The sequence below is a fragment of the Balaenoptera borealis genome (assembly GCF_965194805.1).
Source record: "Balaenoptera borealis genome assembly, chromosome: 3".
NCBI classification, from domain to species: Eukaryota; Metazoa; Chordata; class Mammalia; order Artiodactyla; family Balaenopteridae; genus Balaenoptera; species Balaenoptera borealis.
The window spans coordinates 27,521,933-27,544,751 of record NC_138866.1 but is presented as its reverse complement, the minus strand read 5'-3'; the positions used below and the strand labels follow the sequence as shown (position 1 = coordinate 27,544,751).

Sequence of the window (22,819 nt, the reverse complement as noted above, 5' to 3'; positions counted from 1 at the left end):
ACTGGTTCTAAGATATAGATATCTCAGGGTTTGTTTAATGACTAAGAGTCATTTTTGTAAACAGATACTAAGGCAAGATTGCCTTAAATATTTTTACATGGAGAATTTTTTTTTTCTGCATTACTGTCTTGAGTAATATCTTTTGTTTTACTTGTAGATTTGATGGTCCTCGAAGATTTGAGGATTTAGGGTCAAGGTGTGAAGGACCGAGACCCAAAGGGCCTCGTTTTGAAGGAAATCGCCCCGATGGGCCAAGACCCAGATATGAAGGTCACCCAACAGAGGGTGCTAAAAGCAAATGGGGAGTGATTCCCCGGGGGCCAGCATCTCAGTTCTATATTACCCCCAATACATCCCTCAGTCCTCGACAGAGTGGACCACAGTGGAAAGGCCCCAAACCAGCTTTTGGACAGCAACATCAGCAGCAACCTAAGTCACAAGCAGAACCAGGAGACAAAGAACCATTAGCAGACACCAGTAGTAACCAGCAGAAGAATTTTAAAATGCAATCAGCTGCATTTTCCATTGCTGCAGATGTAAAGGATGCCAAGGCGGCTCAGTCAAATGAGAATCTAAGCGACTCTCAGCAAGAGCCACCTAAAAGCGAAGTCTCGGAAGGGCCCATAGAGCCTTCTAATTGGGACCAGAATTCTCAAAGTATGGAGACTCAAATGGACAAAGCCCAAGCTGTTACTCAGCCTGTACCCCTTGCAAATAAACCTGTACCTTCTCAATCTACTTTTCCCTCAAAAACAGGGGGGATGGAGGGAGGAACAGCAGTAGCAACATCATCATCACTAACTGCAGATAATGATTTTAAACCTTTGGGTATTGGTCTGCCCCATTCAGAAAACAACCAAGATAAAGGGCTGCCTCGGCCAGATAACAGAGATAATAGGTTAGAAGGCAATCGAGGCAGCAGCTCATCTTACAGAGGTCCTGGGCAAGGCAGAATGGAAGACACACGGGATAAAGGACTAGTAAATAGAGGTAGAGGCCAGGCAATCAGCCGTGGCCCAGGGTTGGTCAAGCAAGAAGACTTCCGTGATAAAATGATGGGTAGAAGAGAAGACAGTCGAGAGAAGATGAGTAGAGGAGAAGGCAGCCGGGACAGAGGGTTGGTGAGGCCAGGAAGCAGTCGGGAGAAAATGCCAGGTGGTCTGCAAGGCAGCCAGGAGAGGGGTAGAGCTGGCAGCCGAGAAAGGGGACCACCTCGGAGGGCTGGCAGCCAGGAGAGAGGACCCCCTCGAAGACCTGGGAGTAGAGAGAGAGTACCACCCCGAAGAGCTGGGAGCAGGGAGAGGGGACCACCTCGAGGGCCTGGCAGTCGGGAGAGGGGTCTGGGAAGACCAGATTTTGGTCGTGACAGAGGTCCATTTAGACCAGAACCAGGAGATGGTGGGGAAAAAATGTATTCATATCACCGAGATGAGCCTCCTAGGGCAACATGGAACCATGGAGAAGAGAGAGGACATGAAGAGTTCCCATTAGATGGTAGAAATGCTCCAGTGGAACGAGAAAGACTTGATGATTGGGATAGAGAGAGATACTGGAGAGAATGTGAACATGACTATCAAGATGATACACTAGATTCATATAACAGAGAGGACAGGTTTTCGGCACCATCTCGATCTCATGATGGAGATAGACGAGGCCCTTGGTGGGATGATTGGGAGAGAGATCAGGATATGGATGAGGACTACAGCAGGGAAATGGACAGGGACTTGGACAGGGACGTGGATCGGATCGGAAGACCTATGGATATGTATGATAGAAATTTGGATAATGAGTGGGACAGAGATTATGGGAGACCACTGGATGAACAAGAATCACAGTTCCGTGAACGAGATATTCCATCTATTCCACCTTTACCACCCCTCCCACCTCTTCCACCTGTGGATAGATATCGGGATGATAGATGGAGAGAAGAAAGAAATCGAGACCATGGGTATGATCGAGATTTCCGTGATAGGGGTGAGTTGAGGATCCGAGAGTACCCAGAAAGAGGAGATACATGGCGGGAAAAGCGAGATTATATTCCTGACAGAATGGACTGGGAAAGAGAACGATTGTCAGACAGATGGTACCCATCTGATGTGGATAGACATTCCCCCATGGCGGAACATATGCCCTCCTCACATCATTCTTCTGAAATGATGGGGTCGGATGCAAACTTAGACTCTGACCAAGGCCTTGGAGGGGTAATGGTTCTCAGTCAGAGGCAGCATGAAATCATTTTGAAAGCTGCACAAGAACTGAAAATGCTTCGGTAAGTTAACTACTTAAGATCATTTCTTTTAGTCAAAACCGCATTCAGACTGCTCTTTTTAAAATGATGTGTTGTATTTGAATGGAATCATTTTTGTTCAAGTTCTTACCACATGATTTTAATTTTAATTTCTAGTCATTGAGTGCTGTTTTAGGGTAGGATGGATATTTAGGAACTGTATTAATTATAAACTTATGTCCTGAAATATGAAAATTTGATAGCCATTCTTGGCTTTTGTAGATATGTTGCCGACATGCCATGCCTGTGATTGTTTCAAGTTCAAACTTCAACTTTCCAGTGCTCTGGATTTCACAGAGCTCATACGTAAAATCCCTTTTTTCCCCTGAGGCAGTTTGTTCTTTGGTATTAGATCTGATAGACTTCATATTCACTAATCTTTGGTATAACTTTGGAAAGTGCTGGAAGGATTTATATTTTTCTCTGTTGAAGCTAAGAATGGTTTACCTGGAAGCAGCCTCAGATTTATCTAACTATTGATTCTTTCTTTTGGGGATGTTTTATCTTTCATTATAACTAGAAGCAGTATCTCTACTTGAGGATGTTACTTGTTTCTACATAATCAAATATTTTCTTTGTGAGATGGAGAATAGAATTTGGATTTCTTGATTTACAATCACCCAACTATGTATAGGTATCTACATAATGCTTCCCATTAGTAGCAGTAATAATAAAAGCTAACATTTATTGCACGCTTACTATGTACCAGGAACTGTACTAAGTGCTTTGTATGTATTAATTCATGTAATCCTTATACCAACTATATCCTGAGATGAGAATTTAGGAGTCACTGACAGATTACAATGAGAAATTACTTTTTGAGTAATTTCTTAGGAATTAGCAATGTTTTGTGAAAATAAATTAATGGTTAGTTTTTGATATATTCCAATGTATTGTGTTTTTTTTTCATTTTTCAATTCTGGTCTACATTTGTGGATTATGCCAATTGAAATTATAACTGAAGCTTTATGACTAAAAAAGTATGAGGAAAAATACCTGTAAGTAAAGATCAAAGATCAGGTGCCTCAGGAAACAAAACAGATTTCTGTGGTCTATAGAAGATACACTCTAAGAGATTTGACTTTTCCAGATTACTCCTGAAGATAGTAGTAAATGTGGAAAGTATGCTATAGAACATTTAGCTATTCTCTGTTCACTTTTAAATTATGGACACCTTTAATTTAACACCTACTTTGTGCTGGCACTGTGCTGATAATTTAGCATGTATTATCTCAATCCTCCTATCTCAAATCCTTACCGCAAAGGCCTGCAAAGATAAGTAATAGTATTCTCACTTCACCAAAGACACTAAGGCTCAGAGAGTACCACTTGGCTACTAGAATTGGTAAACCTAGAATTTGAACCCAGTCTGTCCAACTCTAAAATCTGTTGTTTATGGAGAGCACCAAGCTGATTGGTGTTACTAAGCTGCCAAGGTTTCTTTCCTTTCCTTTTTGAAATTTCCTTTTCACCCGTTATTGCTTTGTATAGAAATGCTGGATACAAGGTGCCTCATCATCCTTTTTTTAAAGCTCTTTCTAGGCCACATAATAAAACAAAATATGTGAAGTGATGGGTAAGAGTGGTCATAGTTAAATACAAGTCACTCACGTTGTATTGGGAAAGTCATAGTATGATTTACATGAGGCAGAAAATAATCTTTTTTTATACTTGACCCTTACTTTGTGTCCATTTGGGTCATTACACTTTACAAAATGGTAGGGAGAAAATTGTAAAAGGTCTGAAGAGGTTGTGGTAGATGTTGTATGTGTTTACTGTGGGCATTGTAAGGAAAAGTGAAGGGAATTTGACCAGCGATTTAAAGAAAAACTGGAAGAGTTACGTAACTACTCTTTAGGAGTATGAAGCGTTGTTTTAAAGGTTTAGACTGATAACTGTTCTCACTGTATACAGCAGGGGCTGTAAACTAAAATGCCCACAAGAACCACACAGGTAACTAAAATGAGTGAAAGCGGGTCAGTGTAACTCTACTGGGTTTGGTGAGGACTGTGGCAAACTGCTTCATCTAAAGCAGGCAGCCACTACTCCACTGAGCTGATTGTTGGCATGTGGGAATGTAGGCCCAGTGTCTGCAGATCTCTTTAAAATTTGAATTTATATGGAAAAATATGTTATTTTGCTTTGTAAGTAATGGCAGCTAGCTCAGATTTTAAAACTAATATGGAAGCTAAATTTTAAAAAACCTTTTTATATATTCATATATATCCAAATACATTGATATTTGGCCCATGTGCCACCATTTTGCAACCTCTTATCTAAAGACTATTGAACAAAGAAAAAAATAGCAAGAGAGATTTTTGTTGGATGAAAGAAAAACATGACAAGTAGGTGAGATATTAAAATAGACTAAAGAGGCAGGTTCTAGAATCGGTCCTTGAAGATCTTCAATAATTTATCATTATTTTATAGGTCGTAGATGACTGATCAGTTAGCTCATAAAGGCAAGAGAGTATTACCCTGGAGGTGCTTTATGGGCACTGTAGAGGGTTTGAAAAAAGGTTTTAGTTTCCTTTTTTGTTCTTCAATATTAATTATAGTTATTTAGGAATGGAGAACACATGCCTTATGTACAATGGCAATTTTATTTGTTTACAGAGAACAGAAAGAACAGCTTCAAAAGATGAAAGACTATGGGTCTGAGCCACAGATGCCTGACCATCTACCACCCCAGGATTCGAGATTGCAGAATACATCTTCAAGACCTGGAATGTATCCGGTATGGGAAAATATGTGCCCAGAAAATGAAATGGTTCTTACTTTGTATGTTTGTATGTCGTTTGATTTTTTTTTTTTGTATTACAATAAGTATAAATTTCCTCTATAAAAAATGTAAATTTTGGAAAAGTAAAAAGCTAATGGTAATGGACCTTTGAAAATATTATGAGTATGGTCGAAAGTGTGACAGAAATGCTTTTTCCCCCAGGGTTTGATAAGTACACCAAGCACACCAGAACTATATATATGGCTTGGTGTTCACAAAATTGTAGAATTTTCTTGGTAATCCTTTTTGTTCAAATAGTCCTGTTTTCCATTTGGACAGTGCAGGGACTCCCTGTGAGCCCTGCTCATGTGAGCTTCGTAGTCTCCCTGCCTCTTCAGGCTACTAGTCCTTAGCTAGGGAAGGGGTTGAACCTCGTGCCCCAGTTCAGGCAGTGAAGCTACGTTAAAGACTTCTGTGATTAAGCTCTCCCCTTGTTTTGCTTTCATTTTGTTGTTGTTGTTGTTTTACCTTTAAGCCAGTGATGGGCTTTTAAAATGTTATCATGCAAATATAAGTGAGAGAGAGAAAAAAAACACTACTGAACCATTTCATCAGATTAACTCTTCATTTCTCAACGTTCCCTTCCATCCTAATCTAACACACAACACTCAGATGTAATTGTTGATGTCAGCAACCACCATGATGTTGACTCCCCAAATCATATCTCTTGGCCTGTGTATGCATCCATCTGCCTACAGGGTTTCTCTCTGGGTGTGTCTCCTGCCAAACTCAACATATTTAAAATGGAGCTCATTACCATCCTCCATGAAAACTTGTTCTTTCTCCTCATTATCACCTAGTCACCCGAACTTGAAACCTGAAGTCAGCCGTAACTCTTTTCTCTGTCCTAACCTTCTGTGTTCAGTCATTCTGTTGATTAATTTTACTATCTTTTTAATATTGTTCAAGTATTCTATCCTCCACTTCCCTACAACCTCAGTTCCAGCCCATGTCAGTTCTTGCCTAGATTATTTCAGAAACACCCTAATTCATCTCTCTCCATCTCATTCCCCTCTGATCCATTCTTCATTCTGCTTCCAGAGTGATTATTTTTAAAATATTTTTTGAATCAAATTTTGAGTTATAATTTACATATGTTTTAAGCCCACAGTTTGAGTTTTGACAAATGTATACTAAAAGATAAAAAAAATTTCCATTGCCCCCAAAAGTTCTCTCATGCCACTTTGTAGTTAGGACTACCCTACACTTTACTTTAGGCAGCACTGATGTGACTGCTGGCCAAAACAGACATTTTATGTCTTTTTTTTTTTGGCTGCGTTGGGTCTTCGTTGCTGTGCACGGGCTTTTTCTAGTTGTGGCGAGTGGGGGCTACTCTTCGTTGCGGTGCACGGGTTTCTCACTGCGGTGGCTTCTCCTGTTGCGGAACACAGGCTGTAGTCATGCAGTCTTCAGTAGTTGCAGCACGCGGGCTCAGTAGTTGCAGCACGCGGGCTTCAGTAGTTGTGGCACGTGGGCTCAGTAGTTGTGGTGTCGGGTCCTAGGGTGCATGGGCCCTAGGGCACAGGCTCAGTCGTTGTGGCTCATGGGCTTAGTTGCTCTGTGGCATGTGGGATCTTCCCGGACCAGGGGTTGAACCCACGTCCCCTGCATTGGCAGGTGGATTTTTAACCACTGCACCACCAGGGAAGTCTCCAAGATGGACATTTTAAAACATAAATCTCACCATGTTGTACCTTGGCTTTAGAACGCTTCAGTATTCTTGTGTTCCTTTCAGGATAAAATCTAGATTCTTTTGCCTGGCCTTTTATGTTCTTCCTGAGCTGGCCCAAGCTCTGCTTACCATTACTTGCTACTCCCTCTCTTTACTTTCCCTCCACATGGAGCTTCTGACAATTCTGTGAGTGTGACTGGCTCTTACTTCTCCATGCCTTTGCATATGCATGTTGTTCTCTAAACCTAGAGTTTCTTTTTTTTTCCTCTTCCTATCCTCTCCTCCAACTAGTTAATTCTTGTTTATTTTTTAGAACTCATCTCTGTATCTTCTCTTCCACTTGTGTAAGACAATTGCCCTTGCATGTACGCCTGTAACATCTTATGGGCCTCTGTCAGAACCCTTATCATACTGTATTTGGATTGTCTGTTTTCTTGTCTGTCTTGCCTTCTATCTTGTCTTGCCTTCTCTCTTATCTTGCCTGTCCTTCATAAGGATAGGAACTACATCTTTTATCTTTGACTCTCTTAGCAAATAGTAGAAGCTCTAGATCATAGATCCACATTTCTGCTTTATTCACTTGATAAATCAATCATAAACATTTTAACATATTGCTACATGCTTTTTATTTTTGATGCACAATTTATTAAAACTATTCCATTTAACAAAGTTAAACCTTTGTTTCTAATCTTTTATTAATACAATGTTAATAAATGTCTTTGTATCAAATTCTTATTTTTTTTAGTTTTAATATTTTTTTATTGAAGTATAGTTGATTTACAATGTTGTGTTAATTTCTGCTGTACAGCAAAGTGATTCAGTTATACATATATACACTTTTTTTAAAATTATTTATTTATTTATTTATGGCTGTGTTGGGTCTTCGTTTCTGTGCGAGGGCTTTCTCTAGTTGCGGCAAGCGGGGGCCACTCTTCATCGCGGTGCGCGGGCCTCTCACTATCACGGCCTCTCTTGTTGCGGAGCACAGGCTCCAGACGCGCAGGCTCAGCAATTGTGGCTGACGGGCCTAGTTGCTCCGCGGCATGTGGGATCTTCCCAGACCAGGGCTCGAACCCGTGTCCCCTGCATTGGCAGGCAGATTCTCAACTACTGCGCCACCAGGGAAGCCCCCTATACACATTTTTTTAAAAATTAATTAATTAATTTATTTTTGGCTGTGTTGGGTCTTCGTTTCCGTGCGAGGGCCCTCTCCAGTTGCGGCAAGTGGGGACCACTCCTCATCGCGGCGCGCGGGCCTCTCACCATCGCGGCCTCTCCTGTTGCGGAGCACAGGCTCCAGACGCGCAGGCCCAGCAGTCGTGGCCCACGGGCCCAGCCGCTCCGCGGCACGCGGGATCCTCCCAGACCAGGGCTCGAACCCGTGTCCCCCGCACCGGCAGGCAGACTCCCAACCACTGCGCCACCAGGGAAACCCCATACATTTTTAATATTCTTTTCCATTGTGGTTTATCCCAGGATATTGAATACAGTTCTTTGTGCTATACAGTAGGACCTTGTTGTTTACCCATTCTATAGATAAAAGCTTACATCTGCATTCTTTATTTTCTACAAACCACTATGCATTATGCTTCAAATTCTTATTTTAGATCACTTCTTAAAAGTACTTTTAAACTCCTATAGTGGTATACTTTAGTTAAAGAACAAGGACATTTTTAATGATTCCTATAATATAGCCAACAGCTCTCTAAAATAGTTATATAACAACTATACTATAGCCTAGCAAGCATCAGCTACTTAATATTTTTGGAAGATTTAATATTTTAATAAAATGTTTTAAAATGTTTGGTAATGGGACTTCCCTGGTGGTCCAGTGGTTACGACTTTGCGCTCCCAATGCCAGGGGCCCAGGTTTGATCCTTGGTCAGGGAACTAGATCCCTCATGCTGCAACTAAAGATCCCGCACACAGCAACGAAGATCCCGAGTGCGGCAACGAAGATCCTGCGTGCCGCAACTAAGACCTGGTGCAGCCAAATAAATAAATATTTTTAAAAATAATAAAATGTTTGGTAGTTTCGATAATTAGTGAACATGAATATTTTCTGATAATTGTTAATTACATTTCTTATAAAAATCCTGTTTTATCTATTTGACTCTTAAGGTTTTTCTTACTAATTTATGTTATCCTTAGTATGGTACAGATATTAATCCTTTCTCATGTAAATACTGTAGGAGTGTTCTGTTTTTCACAAATGTATGTATTGCTTTCACTATGTAATATGAAAAAAACACTTTTTATTTGTAGACACAGTCCAGAATCCTTATATCTAAAGCATGTCTGGATAGCTGTGCTCCAGACGCAGTAGCTTTGTCATGCATAGGCATTTCCCTAACAAAGTTTAAAGTGCCGTAACCTAAAGTTTACCTTACATCATTTACCTAATAGTCATTTGTCTTTAACTCCAGCCTATAGTGGCCTCTTGTTAAATAATATTTCTTACGTTATTAGCCAAAATGTAATTTTGTTACTCAAAAAGTTTAACACGCAGCCTGTGTATGAATAAATATATAAGTAATGTGTATTGTTGGCTTTCCAAGGTCTAAAGTAGCTGTCAATTTGTTTGTCAATAGAACAAACCAGAAACATAGAACTAAGAGAAATGGGTAAAGAGTGTTCGAATCAGAGATTAAAATTATCTCTGATTGTAAAGATTAAAATAAAATTTGACAATTGGGTTTTAATATTAAGTAAATAGAACCTATCTACCAAGAGATTCTACTGTTTCCTTAATATACATTTCTGTTGACATTTGGTGGTTGTCAGAGAGATTACTAAATGTCCCATTTGGTATCTTTGTTTTGTTGTTTCCCGGTTCTGATGTTGTGTGTTGGTACCAGCCTTGCCACAAACTACTATTGTCAGTCAGACAATTAGATAGAAGTGAGGGAGCTAGCTAGAGTTTGTTTCTCTCACTGGAAATTCACTATTTTTGTGGAGGAGATAGGTTACCATAGTGGGGAGATAGTTTATAGCAGAGATTCTTAACCAGGTGGTGAACATCAGAATTACAGAAGTTTTGTTTATTTTAAACTAATGCCAGGACCTCACTCACAGAAATTCAGTAGGTTTGAGGTGGGCCTGGGATATTTGTATCAAATTGGCTAGCACCCTAATTTTTCTGGAAGGAGAAGAAAAAGAGGGTGGTTCATTGCAGGGAAGGGAGGAGGTGATAGTGTTGAGGGCATTTTTTTTTTTCCTTTTTTAAACCAACCTAAGGTATTTGAGGTATAATTTACATCATCTAATTTGCCCATTTTAAGTTTGTAATTCAGTGATTTTTAGTAAATTTACTGAGTTGTCCAACCATCGCCATAATCCAGTTGTAGAACATTTTCATCACCCCAGTAAGATCCCTTGTGCCAATTTGCAGTTAATCCTCATTCCTACCCAAGTCCCAGGCAACAGCTAATCCACTTTCTGTCCCTATAGATTTGCCTTTTTGGGCATTTAATTTAAGTGGAATCATACAATATGTGGTCTTTTGTGTCTGGCTTCTTTCACTTAACATAATGTTTTCAAGGTTCATCCATGTTATAGCATGAATCAGTACTTCATTTCTTTTTATTGCCAAGTAACAATCTGTTGTATGGCTATACCATATTTTGTTTATCCATTCACCAGTTGATGGACATTTGGGTTATCGAATAATGCTGTTGTGAATATTTGTGTGCAGGTCTTTGGGGGGGCATGTTTTTCTTGGTTAGAGACCTCGGAATGGAACTGCTGAATTATTTGGTAAATTGAAGTTTAACTTTTTGACAAATTGTTAGACCATTTTCCAAAGTGGAAATTTTACATTCTTACTAGCAGTCTAAGAGTCTTTGTGTTTCTCTACATCCTTGCCATCATTTGTTATTGTCTGTTTTATCAATTATAGCCATTCTACTGGGTATGAAATGGTACCTCATTGTGGTTTTAATTTGCATTTCCCTCATGACTAATGATGTCGAGCATATTTTCATGGGCTTATTGGCCATTCATATGTTTTCTTTGGAAAACTATATGCAAATCTTTTGCCCATATTTTTTTTGACTATTTGTCTTATAAGAGATTTTTATATTCTGAATACAAGTCCTTTATCAGATAGGTGATATGCACGTATTTTCTCCCTAATGGTGTATTTTAAATTTAAAGTACAAAAAGTTTTGAATTTTGAGTAAGTTCAATATATCAAATTTTTCTTCAATGGATTGAGAACCAGATTTTAATTTCTACTGATACATGAAAACATGATGGTATGCTCATTCATTAAGCCATTTACTCTTTTTTCCAGCCTCCAGGGTCCTATAGACCACCCCCTCCTATGGGTAAACCACCAGGTTCAATTGTAAGACCCTCTGCTCCACCAGCAAGATCATCTGTTCCTGTGACCAGGCCGCCTATCCCAATACCGCCACCGCCACCCCCTCCTCCTCCGCCGCCACCTCCCCCTCCAGTGTTAAAGCCACAGACTTCAGCTATGGAACAGGAACGCTGGGATGAAGATTCTTTCTATGGCCTCTGGGATACAAATGATGAACAAGGACTGAATTCGGAATTTAAACCTGAAGCTGCAACGATTCCATCTGCTCCAGTGTTACCACCCCCACCTGTTCACCCTTCCATCCCTCCTCCTGGCCCGGTGCCTATGGGTATGCCACCAATGTCCAAACCACCACCAGTGCAGCAGACTGTCGATTATGGCCATGGCCGAGGTGAGTGAAAGTGGCAAATTTGTATTTGGGATTCTAAAGGAATTGTTAGTTTCAGCTTTGGCTTCCTTAAGCTTCACTCTTACAGTGTTTTTATCCCTGATTTTGTTTACCAGACATATCCACTAATAAAGTTGAACAGATACCCTATGGAGAAAGAATAACTCTACGTCCAGATCCACTACCTGAAAGATCAACTTTTGAAACAGGTAGGAGTCCCAGAGAGATCAGTATTTTTAAACCTTTTAGGACCCAATTATCATATGATTTCCCTTTTGGTAAGATTATCTGGGCCTCCCTTTTTTTTTTTTTTTTCAGTGTTCAGAAATAAAGTTTTTGTGTTTTTTTATTTTAATTTATTAATTTATTTATTTTTGGCTGCATTGGATCTTCGTTGCTGCGTGCGGGCTTTCTCTAGTTGTGGCAAGCAGGGGCTACTCTTCGTTGTGGTGCGCGGGCTTCCTATTGCATTGGCTTCTCTTGTTGTGGAGCACGGGCTCTAGTCGCACAGGCTTCAGTAGCTGTGGCATGTGGGCTGAGTAGTTGTGGCTCGTGGGCTCTAGAGCACAGGCTCAGTAGTTGTGGTGCACAGGCTTAGTTGCTCTGCGGCATGTGAGATCTTTCCGGACCAGGGCTCGAACCCGTGTCCCCTGCATTGGTGGGCGGATTCTTAACCACTGTGCCACCAGGGAAATAAAGTGCCACCCCAGAAATAAAGTTTTAATGGAACACAGACACACTCCCATTAGCTATTGTTTACAACTGCTTTTATGCTAACAAACCAGAGCTGGGGTAGTTGCGACAAAGACTGTATGTCCTATAAAACATTGACTGTCTGTCCCTTTACAGAAGAAGTTTGTTAATCCCTGTTCTAGACACTGGGAATTCAACATGAGAAAAATAAAAGTTTCTGTGCTTATGAAATTACATTCTAATGGGAAAAACAAACGAATAAATGAACAAGATCGTTTCAGACCTTTGAATGTATTATAAAGACAATGAAACATTTGATGTGATGGATAGTGAAGGTGGTTAATTTAGACAGAGTGGTCAGAGGAGGCCCCTGTGACAGTGAAGCTGAGAGCCGAATGACAAGGAGTCAACCATGAAACATCTGCAAACAGATGGTCCCAGTCAGAGCGAACAGCAGGTGGTAGGTCTCAGGAACAGGAAAGTGTGGTTGCATCACAAAGAGATGGGGAAAGTAGTAGGAGGTGAGATCAGAGAGGGAACTAGGGTTAGGCAGGGGCCAGCTCACAGAGGGCCTCTTCGAATGTGGGCCTCCCTTTAATATAGCTAAAAGATTTATAAGTTGAATTTAGGGCAACAATTTATACTAGTTCTAAATTTAGATGTGTACATTTCTGCTTTTATTTCAGAAAAAAAGGGATATAGTTCTTATTTTATATTGTTTTTATAGAGCATGTAGGCCAACGAGATCGTTATGATAGAGACAGAGATCGTGAGCCTTATTTTGATCGTCAAAGTAATGTCATGGCAGATCATCGAGATTTCAAAAGGGATCGGGAGACTCATAGAGATCGAGACCGGGATCGTGGTGTTATTGACTATGACCGGGATCGATTTGACAGAGAACGCCGACCTCGAGATGACAGGTATGCTATGAGAAATATCTTTGCCAGGTGTGCAAATTACCATATACTTAAGTTCAGCAAAAGTCAGTGTAGTTAAAGGAAATTTAGTAAATGATGTATTTTTCTCATGCATGTGTGCGTATAATTTGGAGAGGGAAGAGTACCAATTTTCAGGAAACTAGGTGGTTGAGTTTTGTGAGCTTGAATTCCAGAGAGTTAAATGGGAGATGGAGATAGCCAGAAAGGAAAGGAAAGAGTATTGTTAACAAAGTTGTAATCATTGCTTAGTTAATAGGCAAACAATTTATGTTTGCAATTTGTGAGCTCTGTGGATGTGTGTATGCAAGGCAGATCTAAATGGGAAAGCAAAATGAAAATATAAGTATTGACTATGTATAGTAAGTACCCATAGAAAAAATTGGGCAGATAATGGTGTTGCATTATAAGAGACCTCCATATATTTTTTGTTTACCAAAGCACTTACTGTTAAACCTTCTAGGACTCAGTCATATCGAGACAAAAAAGACCATTCCTCATCCAGAAGAGGGGGATTTGATAGGCCATCCTATGATCGGAAGTCTGACCGACCAGCCTATGAAGGACCGTCCATGTTTGGAGGTAGATTAGTGCCTTATTAACTATAAAGATGCTGAGAACTGAAAACAACATGAGATGCTTTCTATTGTAGTTATGGATTTAAACTTTCAGAGTAAAATGCACTCACAGATTTCTCAGAGGTGACAACATTATCACCAAAAATAGCCATGTAATTGATGAAATAAAATGTAAATTTCTCTTTTTACATTATTAAAGAAATTTTGGAAGCTAGAAACAAAATCGCTTATAATCCCACCACCTACCATACCACAACTATTGTAATTTTGTATATTTCCTGTCATTCTCTCTTCACACACATATTAATGAAGTTGTAATCAAAGTATAAATACAGTTTCTTTGTTGTGCTCGTTCCCATTGATATTGTGTACTATATACATTTTTCCATACGTAAACCTATTATATTAACAGCTCTATGATAGTCCATCAAGTGGATGAGATATATGACTCTTATTTTTGGACGTTTAGGTTGCTTTTAGTTTTTCACTGTTATAAATTACACTTAAACTAGAAATTCACACCTACTTATACAAACAAGCTTTCCTAAGCTGGTGACTCGTTCTCAAAATTGTAAAGCAGAAGTTACATACAGACGGACTATAAATCATACTCAGGACTATTCAGGAGTACATGTTATTCTTCTATATTCTGTTGCTTAACTTTTTTCCTAAGTTTAATACAAACAAGGATGAATTCAGTATTTTTCAGAACATTCTTTTTGCCTGAAATCATACCTAAATCTTTTCATTTTCTTGATTTCAATAGATTTACATTATCTTAAACTATCTCTAATTAAGGATAAAAGTAAGCCCCCAAATCACCATAACTTATATTACCTTAGGAGGAGTGGAGAGAGTTAAAATTTTAAATAATTACTGTATAAATAGTAATTTGTTCAACTGCTGGAATCCTAGGAGAACGAAGAACTTACCCAGAGGAGCGAATGCCCCTGCCAGCTCCTTCACTAAGCCACCAGCCACCTCCAGCTCCGCGGGTCGAGAAGAAACCTGAATCTAAGAATGTGGATGATATTTTGAAACCACCTGGCCGAGAGAGCAGACCTGAGAGAGTAAGTCCTATGTAAATGACTAGTTTTCTTGCAAATTAGAAGCTGACAAGAATCTTTTTAGTATCCTGAACAGAATTTCTGTACTTTTCTGTGACGTAGTATTTTTTTTTAATTTTTAAGAAAATTTTAATTTATTTTATTAAAGTATAGTTGATTTGCAATGTTGTGTTAATTTCTACTGTATAGCAAAATGATTCAGCTACATAGATATATACATTCTTTTTCATTTTGGTTTAATCACAAGATATTGAATATATATAGTTCCCTGTGCTATACAGTAGGACCTTGTTGTTTATCCATTCTGTATATAATAATTTGCATGTGCTAATCCCAAACTCCCAGTCCATCCCCCCCACCCTCCCCCTTGGCAACCACAAATCTGTTCTCTGTGTCTGTGAGTCTGTTTCTGTGTCATAGTTAAGTTCATTTGTGCCATACTTTAGATTCCACATATAAGTGATATCATGGTATTTGTCTTTCTCTTTCTGACTTATTTCACTTAGTGTGATAATCTCTAGGTCCATCCATGTTGCTGCAAATGGCATTATTTCATTCTTTTTATGGCTGAGTAGTATTCCATTGTGTATATGTACCACATCTTCTTTATCCATTCATCTGTTGATGGACATTTAGGTTGTTTCCACGTGTGACGTAGTATTAATATCAGATTCAAGGCATCTTACCATCTCCAAATCATCATAAAATCTCATAAACTGCCTACCCTATAGAATCTAAGAAATTAGAGCTTAATTGCTTGGCAGAAAAAAATGTTGAAAGTTTTAGAAAATAATTCATAAGAACTCAATTAATTGCAATTTGAAGAAGGGAAAAGAGGATTTGGTTTTATGGTATGTGGAACTAAAAGAGGGAGAATTAGGAGACTTGATTAGTTTAGACATATTTTCCTCCATATGTATACATTCTTTTTGTTTTTTTTTTTAAACATGTAGCTTATTATTCTTTTTTTTAAATATTTATTTATTTATTTATTTATTTATGGCTGTGTTGGGTCTTCGTTTATGTGCGAGGACTTTCTCTAGTTGTGGCAAGCGGGGGCCACTCCTCATCACGGTGCGCGGGCCTCTCACTATCGCGGCCTCTCTTGCTGCGGAGCACAGGCTCCAGATGTGCAGGCTCAGTAGTTGTGGCTCACGGGCCCAGCCGCTCTGTGGCATGTGGGATCTTCCCAGACCAGGGCTCGAACCCGTGTCCCCTGCATCAGCAGTCAGATTCTCAACCACTGCGCCACCAGGGAAGCCCCCTACATTCTTAAATTTATCTTTTATTGCAAAATAATTAGATTCCATTTAAATAAAATGGTACGGGAGATTTCCATCAGAAGTTTGACTCTGTATATGTATGTATGTCACTGTTTTAAAGTCTATTTCATATATTATTAGTATAGTTACTCCAGCTTTCCTGTGGCTGTTGATATATCTTTTTCCATCCTTTTAATTTCAATCTGTTTGTGTCTTTCAATGACACAAATAAAGTATGTTTCCTATAGACAGCATATAGTTGGATCATTTTTTTTATGCAGTCTGATAATTTTTGCCTTTTAATTGGATTGTTTAAATCTATTCACGTGTAATGTTATTATTGATATAGATGGCTTAAGTTCCCTGGTGGTCTAGTGGTTAGGATTCTGCGCTTTGACTGCCGTAGCCTGAGTTCAATCCCTGGTCGGGGAACTGAGATCCCGGAAGCCACACGGTGCTGCCAAAAAAAAAAAAAAAAAGGAAGGTATAGATGGCTTAATTCCATTCTTGGATTGTTCAGTTGTATTGAAATACAATTGATTTTTTCGTATTGATCGTATATCCTTCAACATTGCTGAACTCATTTATTGGTTCTAATAGATTTTTAATGGATTCCTTAGGATTTTTCCTATATATAAGATCATGTAATCTGCAGATGGAGATGGTTTTACTTCTTACTTTACAATGTGTATGCCTTTTTTCTTTTTCTTGCCTCATTGCTCTGGCTAGACCTCCAGTACAGTGTTGAATAGATGTGGTGAGAGTGGACATACTTGTTTTATTCCTGATCTTAGAAAGAAAACTTTCAGTCTTTCACCATAAGTACTATGTTAGTTGTGGGTTTTCATTAGATGTCCTTTATCAAGTTCAGGAGGTTCCCTTCCATTCCTAGTTTGTTGAATGTTTTTATCATGAAAGGATGTTGGATTTTGTTAAATGCTTTTTCTGCACTGAGATTTTTTTGTTTTTTATTGTATTGATATAATGTATTACATTAACTGATTTTCAGATATTAATTTGAATCTCTGGGATAAACCCTACTTGGTCATGTTGTGTACTTCTTTTAATATGTTGCTAGATTCAATATGGTAGTATTTTGTTGAGAATTTTTGTATCCATAATCCTAAGAGATATCTGTAATTTTCTTGTGATGTCTTTGTCTGGTTTTGGTATCAGATTATATGCTTGGTTTGAAATGCTGGCCTCATAAAATAAGTTGGGAATTGTTCCTTCCTCTTCTATTTTTTGGAAGAGTTTGTGAAGAGTTGGTATTCTTCTTTAAAGGTTTGTTAGGATTCGGTGAAGAAGCCATCTGGGCCTGGGCTTTTCTTTTTTGGCAGTTTTTGGACTACTAATTAAATCTCTTCACTTGTCATAGGTCTACTCAGGTTATCTATTTCTTCTTGAGTCAGTTTCAGTAGGCTGTGTCTTTCTAGGAATTTGTCCATTTCTTTTAAGTTATCTACTTTGTTGGTATACAGTTGTTCATAGTATAACCCTTTTAAAATTTCTGTAAGGTTGGCAGTCATGTCCCCTCTTTTTTTCTGATTCTAGTAATTTGAATTTTCTCTCTTTTTTCTTAGTCTAGCTAAAGGTTTGTCAATTTTGTTGCTCTTTTCAAAGAGCTAGCTTTTGGTTCCATTGATTTTTCTTTGTTTTTCAGTTCTCTATTTTATTAACTTCTGGTCTAATATTACTATTTCCTTCCTTCTGCTTGCTTTCAGTTTAGTTTGTTCTTCCACTGTCTTATGTTGTGTCTTCATTTTTGTTTATCTCAAAGTATTTTCTGATTTTTCTTTTGACTTCTTCTTTGACCCATTGGTTATTTAGGAGTATGGTGTTTACTTTCTACATACTTGTGCATTTCCCAAATTTTTAATTTTACTCCATTGTGGTCAGAGACATGCTTTGTATTATTCCTGTGCTCTCAAATGTATTAAGGTTTGTTTCATGGCCTATCATATGGTCTGTCCTGGAGAATGATAGGTCATTGTTAACTCTAAGATCTCACTGTGAAAAAAAATCTTCTCTGGGTGATTTTTTTTTCGTTGTGTTTCAGATTGTTGTTATAATGAGAGGATTGCCTGGCAGTGGAAAGACACATGTTGCGAAACTTATTCGAGTGAGTATGGGAAAGTGAAAGAATCAGTTGCTTTTGTTAGCCACTTGCCTTCTTAGCAAGTAACATGATATTGATACAGATATTTCCCATTTGATCCATTCTAGTTGGCCCATCTGGTAGATGCTATCTCATAAATTTTGATCTGCTTAGGCTACTTTGCCCCTGCTTGATTTGAAACTACAAGAAGATTGCGTGGTATTTAGCCATAAGAAAAACTTTGTGCACGTTTATTAATTTATTCCATAAATTCTCTTTAACTTTCTTGAATATATGATTCTTAGGATAAGGAGGTAGAATTTGGAGGACCTGCACCCAGAGTTCTAAGCCTGGATGATTACTTCATCGCTGAAGTGGAAAAAGAAGAAAAAGATCCAGATTCTGGAAAGAAAGTGAAAAAAAAGGTATGGTATATTCCTCTCAGATTACATCCTGATTCATAAATAGCATTGAAAGGAAAACATGTTCAGAGAGAATTGTGGCTTTTTTGAACACGAACTTTAGTACTCAGGTGTGAAGGAAAGACTAGAAAGTTGTCTCTATCCAAATGCTAACGAGGGAGGAGATTTAAGATGATTCTTTGCTTTTGCTAACTCCATATCTCTTTTGGGGGATATCAGGTAATGGAATATGAATATGAAGCTGAGATGGAGGAAACCTACCGCACCAGCATGTTCAAAACTTTCAAAAAGACTCTGGATGATGGCTTTTTCCCTTTCATCATCCTGGATGCCATCAATGACAGAGTTAGACATTTTGACCAGTTTTGGAGTGCAGCAAAAACCAAGGGATTTGAGGTATAGATTTAAAAGAACTTTAGAGTACTTTGTGTTATCATGTAAGTGCTGCATTTGTTTGCCTAATCATTATTCATTCTTTCTTAGGTGTATTTGGCTGAAATGAGTGCAGATAACCAGACTTGTAGCAAGAGGAATATTCATGGAAGAAAGCTTAAAGAAATAAATAAGGTGATTTTTCTGAAGCACAGAGGGTGTAATAGTCTAAACTTCATTTTGCCTGTTTCATCACTGTTGTCTGGAAATTCTTATTTATCCCCTTTACTTTCAAAATATATTTTCTACCTGCTTTAGTAAATGTTTCTTAACCTTTGTATCTAAGGGTACGAGGTGTCCTAGCTCTTCCTGGAACTAGCCTGTTAGACTTCACAGTATTAGTTAAATTTGTCTTGGATATTCTCTTGGTCTTTCTTTGAGTAGTTTCCAGAGATAACTTGACCTCCTGAATCTCTCAATTAGATGGCCGATCACTGGGAAACTGCACCTCGTCATATGATGCGTCTGGACATTCGTTCTTTGCTGCAGGATGCTGCTATTGAAGAGGTGAGCATTCTTTGGCTCGAAAGCAGTGCAAAAGCGACCTTTTTTTCCATCTTTTTTTACTTTGAAAAAAATTTAAATTACAGAAAATTGCACGTATAGTATTGTATTGGCCAGAAAGTTCGTTTGGATTTTTCCATAATGGAAAAAACGAACAAACTTTTTGGCCAACCCAATATAAGAACACCTACATGACTTTCGTTGAGATTCACCAATTGTTAATATTTTGTCTCATTTTTCTCTATTTAGATTTCCTCTATTTCTTCTTCCTCCTCTTCTTACTACTACTACTACTGCTACTACTACTACTATTATTCCTCTTACTGTGGAACCATTTGAGAGTTAAAATGCAGACCTCATAAACCCTTTAGCCCTAAATATTTCAGTAGATATCTCCCAAGAACAAGGGCATTCTCTTACAAAACTAGAAGGCTCAATTATCAAATTTAAGAAATTTAACATTGATAAGATACTAAGTTAGGTAATATAAATTTCCTGAATTCTTTCATATACAGTCCATATTCATATTTCACCAGTTGTTCCCATACTGTGCTTTATAAGAATTTCTTAAAATCCAGGATCCAGTCCTTTAATACAAAAAATGGTTTTTCAGCTATGTCATTGTCATGAAAGACAAAAAATTTTTGAAGAGTATCGGCCACTTAGCTGTTTTGTAGAATGCCCCTCAATTTGGGTTTGTCATGATTAGCTTTAGGTTAAACATTAGCAGGAATGCTACATAAGTGGCATTGTGTTCTCAGTGCATCATATCAGGGGTCCTATGATGTCGTCTTATTTCATTATTGGTGATTTAAGTGTTGATCACTTGGTTCAGGTGATATCCATCAAATTTTTCTGCATTTTTCTCTTCCTAATAAGTAATCTGTAGGGAGATACTTTGAAACTGTTAATATCCTGTTCCCCGACAGATTTTCACAGATTGCGAATTCTTGTCTAAATCAATTACTAGTTTGAAATAAATAAATCTTTATTATGGAAAAGGAGAGATTTTTCTCTTTTAATCAGTTATATACTTCTGTTTTATTTGACCTCTTCCTGTGAATGAGAGTTATCTGTACTCAGTGTTGTCACGGTATTTTTATGTGTTTTTACCTCCCATGCCACTCCTCAACCCATTTCCTCTGGCTTCTGCCCCAGCCATTCTCTAGAGACTCTCTCACCAAATATTTCCATGGCAATGAACAATTCTCACTTCTTTTGCTTAATTTTGCAGCCACATATGACATGGTTGACCATGTCCACCTTCTTGAAACCATTTTTCTCTTGGCTTCTGTGAGTCTACCTTCTCCTGGTTTTCCTCTTGCATCTCTGGCCATCCCTTTTCAGTCTCCTTTGCTGGCTTCTCTTGCTACCCAGTCCTTAAATGCTGGAGTTCTTTAGGGCTCTATCCTAGGCTCTATTTTCAATCTGCACATTCTGTATAGATAATCAGGCTTTTTGGTACCTTGGATTGCCACTTACATGCCCTTAATATTAAATTGTAAAGGCTGGAATGCATTTTATCAATATCTTAACAGTAATTATATCTGTGTGGAGGGGTTATGAGGGATTTTTATAATTCTACCATTATTTTCCGAATTCTCTACCAAAAAATATGTATTATCTTAGTACACCTCAAACTCAACCTATTCAATATGTAATTCATCCAAACCTGTTCCTCTTCTCACATTCTCTATTTTAGTAATTAGATCCATCAATCCACTTGGTTGCTGAAACCCTGACTCTCTACTCTCCATTATCTTTGACTCTTTACTTTCCCCTTGTACCAGTGTTTAATTCTATCCCTCCACCATATAGTCAGCCTACAAGTTTTGTCAGTTTTACCTTATAAATACTTCTCTAATTTATCTACTCTCTATTTGTATTGCTACTATTCTGGGCCAAGCTATTATCCTCTGACTTTTCACTATACCCTTTCTTACGTTTTGAAATTTGAATCATACCTGTTTTACTTGATTGAAAAAATACTTGCTAAAGGTTTTAAAAAGAAATCCTAGTAATCCATTGTCATTCAAAACAGATAACCGTCAATTTAGATCATTATACTCAACTTCATAGAGAATTACAAAGATGGATATCCCAGGAAAATGAAAAGCAGGAATATCATCCTGTCTGTCAGTTCTGTTTCAAAGTTTAGGGTGTTAGAAATTACTTAGCATGTAACAGCAAGTCTGTGTGTCTTGCTCTGGGCAACTGTGCTCATTTCATATCTCAGTGAGGGACTCAACATTTTCCTAAATGTTAACTCAGTCTTTTTGTGTGTGATTATTGTGGTATTGTAGGTGGAGATGGAAGATTTTGATGCAAATATTGAAGAACAGAAGGATGAAAAGAAAGATGCAGAGGAAGAGGAAAGCGAACTGGTAGGAGACAGAACAACCACTTTGAACAAAGTGTCTCTTTATTAAAATTCTTAAGGGTTTAAATTCAGCTCTGTGATCAGATGACTATTGTTGATATGCACCTTAATGGTAAAAGTTTCCATAATCATCTTCAAGGAGACTTTTGGATACTTTTTATTTTTCCCCTGACCAAAGGAAAAGAACCCTCTACTGTGTTGTTACAAGAAAATTTTTAGAATGCTAAGAAACTTACCCGTGTACTCACTCATCTATTTGTGGGTGGCTCTAGGGGAATACACTTTTTAAGAAAATCGATTACATTTGAAAGGGTATTCTTACATTCCAGCAAATATGTGGTACAGCCTACCCAATGTATGCATAATTGTCTCTTCTTTGCTATAAGAGCTCAAAATTGATTTTCTATAAACTGAGGCAGAAGAACTTATTGAATGAGGAGGCAGAGGGTTGCCACTGACTGCTGGATTTGTTCTTCCGCATTTTATCCTATTAAGTGATGGGGAAAATGATTTGACTGTGTAGGCAATGCATTTTGCTTAGGCTGATTAAAGGCTTACGTAGTGTGAATTCAAAGTTCCCGTGTACCTACTGTAAATGCTTTTGATCACACCTCTGTAGTGATGTCTGCCTTACCCTGTCATTCAAGAATATGCGACCTATAGACTTACGTTATTTTCAGTGTTTGCTAATGGGGTACAGAGATGAGCAGTGCCTTGGAATAGTGTTGCTTTTTAAATTCAAAATATTATTTGTTTTATTTAATACTTCAGCCCTTGCTAAAGCTGCTTTTCATATTCTTCTGAAAATGTGCAAAGCGAGAACCCTGATTCCTAACCCCTAGAGAATACATTCTCTCTAAGGAGTGGTCCCATCAACCCATGTGTGTTATAGAGGACTCTGAATAGAAACTGTGTGTTTGCATAGAGATGGTGTCAATTTCTACATTCCTAGATTTCATATGTGGATTAAAAAATAAGCTTTAAAGTTAATG

At 38.2% G+C, this 22,819-nt stretch overlaps 1 protein-coding gene across 4 annotated transcripts in view; it reads left to right on the top strand.

The window, feature by feature from the left end:
• The window catches only part of YLPM1 (YLP motif containing 1), a 68,727-nt gene that overhangs the window by 32,480 nt on the left and 13,428 nt on the right, over positions 1 to 22,819 (top strand). For 3 of the 4 annotated variants that reach the window (XR_014242287.1, XM_082383834.1, XM_082383836.1), the window contains exons 5-17: positions 158 to 2,269; positions 4,904 to 5,024; positions 11,036 to 11,456; positions 11,570 to 11,662; positions 12,874 to 13,069; positions 13,548 to 13,666; positions 14,578 to 14,732; positions 18,051 to 18,113; positions 18,395 to 18,514; positions 18,731 to 18,907; positions 18,995 to 19,078; positions 19,367 to 19,450; positions 21,751 to 21,831. Coding sequence is in view for 3 of the 4 variants with exons in the window: in XM_082383834.1 (XP_082239960.1) it covers positions 158 to 2,269; positions 4,904 to 5,024; positions 11,036 to 11,456; positions 11,570 to 11,662; positions 12,874 to 13,069; positions 13,548 to 13,666; positions 14,578 to 14,732; positions 18,051 to 18,113; positions 18,395 to 18,514; positions 18,731 to 18,907; positions 18,995 to 19,078; positions 19,367 to 19,450; positions 21,751 to 21,831 (3,826 nt within the window). In the remaining variant the exon portion in view is untranslated. The remainder of the gene's footprint in view (positions 1 to 157; positions 2,270 to 4,903; positions 5,025 to 11,035; positions 11,457 to 11,569; positions 11,663 to 12,873; positions 13,070 to 13,547; positions 13,667 to 14,577; positions 14,733 to 18,050; positions 18,114 to 18,394; positions 18,515 to 18,730; positions 18,908 to 18,994; positions 19,079 to 19,366; positions 19,451 to 21,750; positions 21,832 to 22,819) is intronic. The other variant, XM_082383835.1, reaches the window with a different exon arrangement.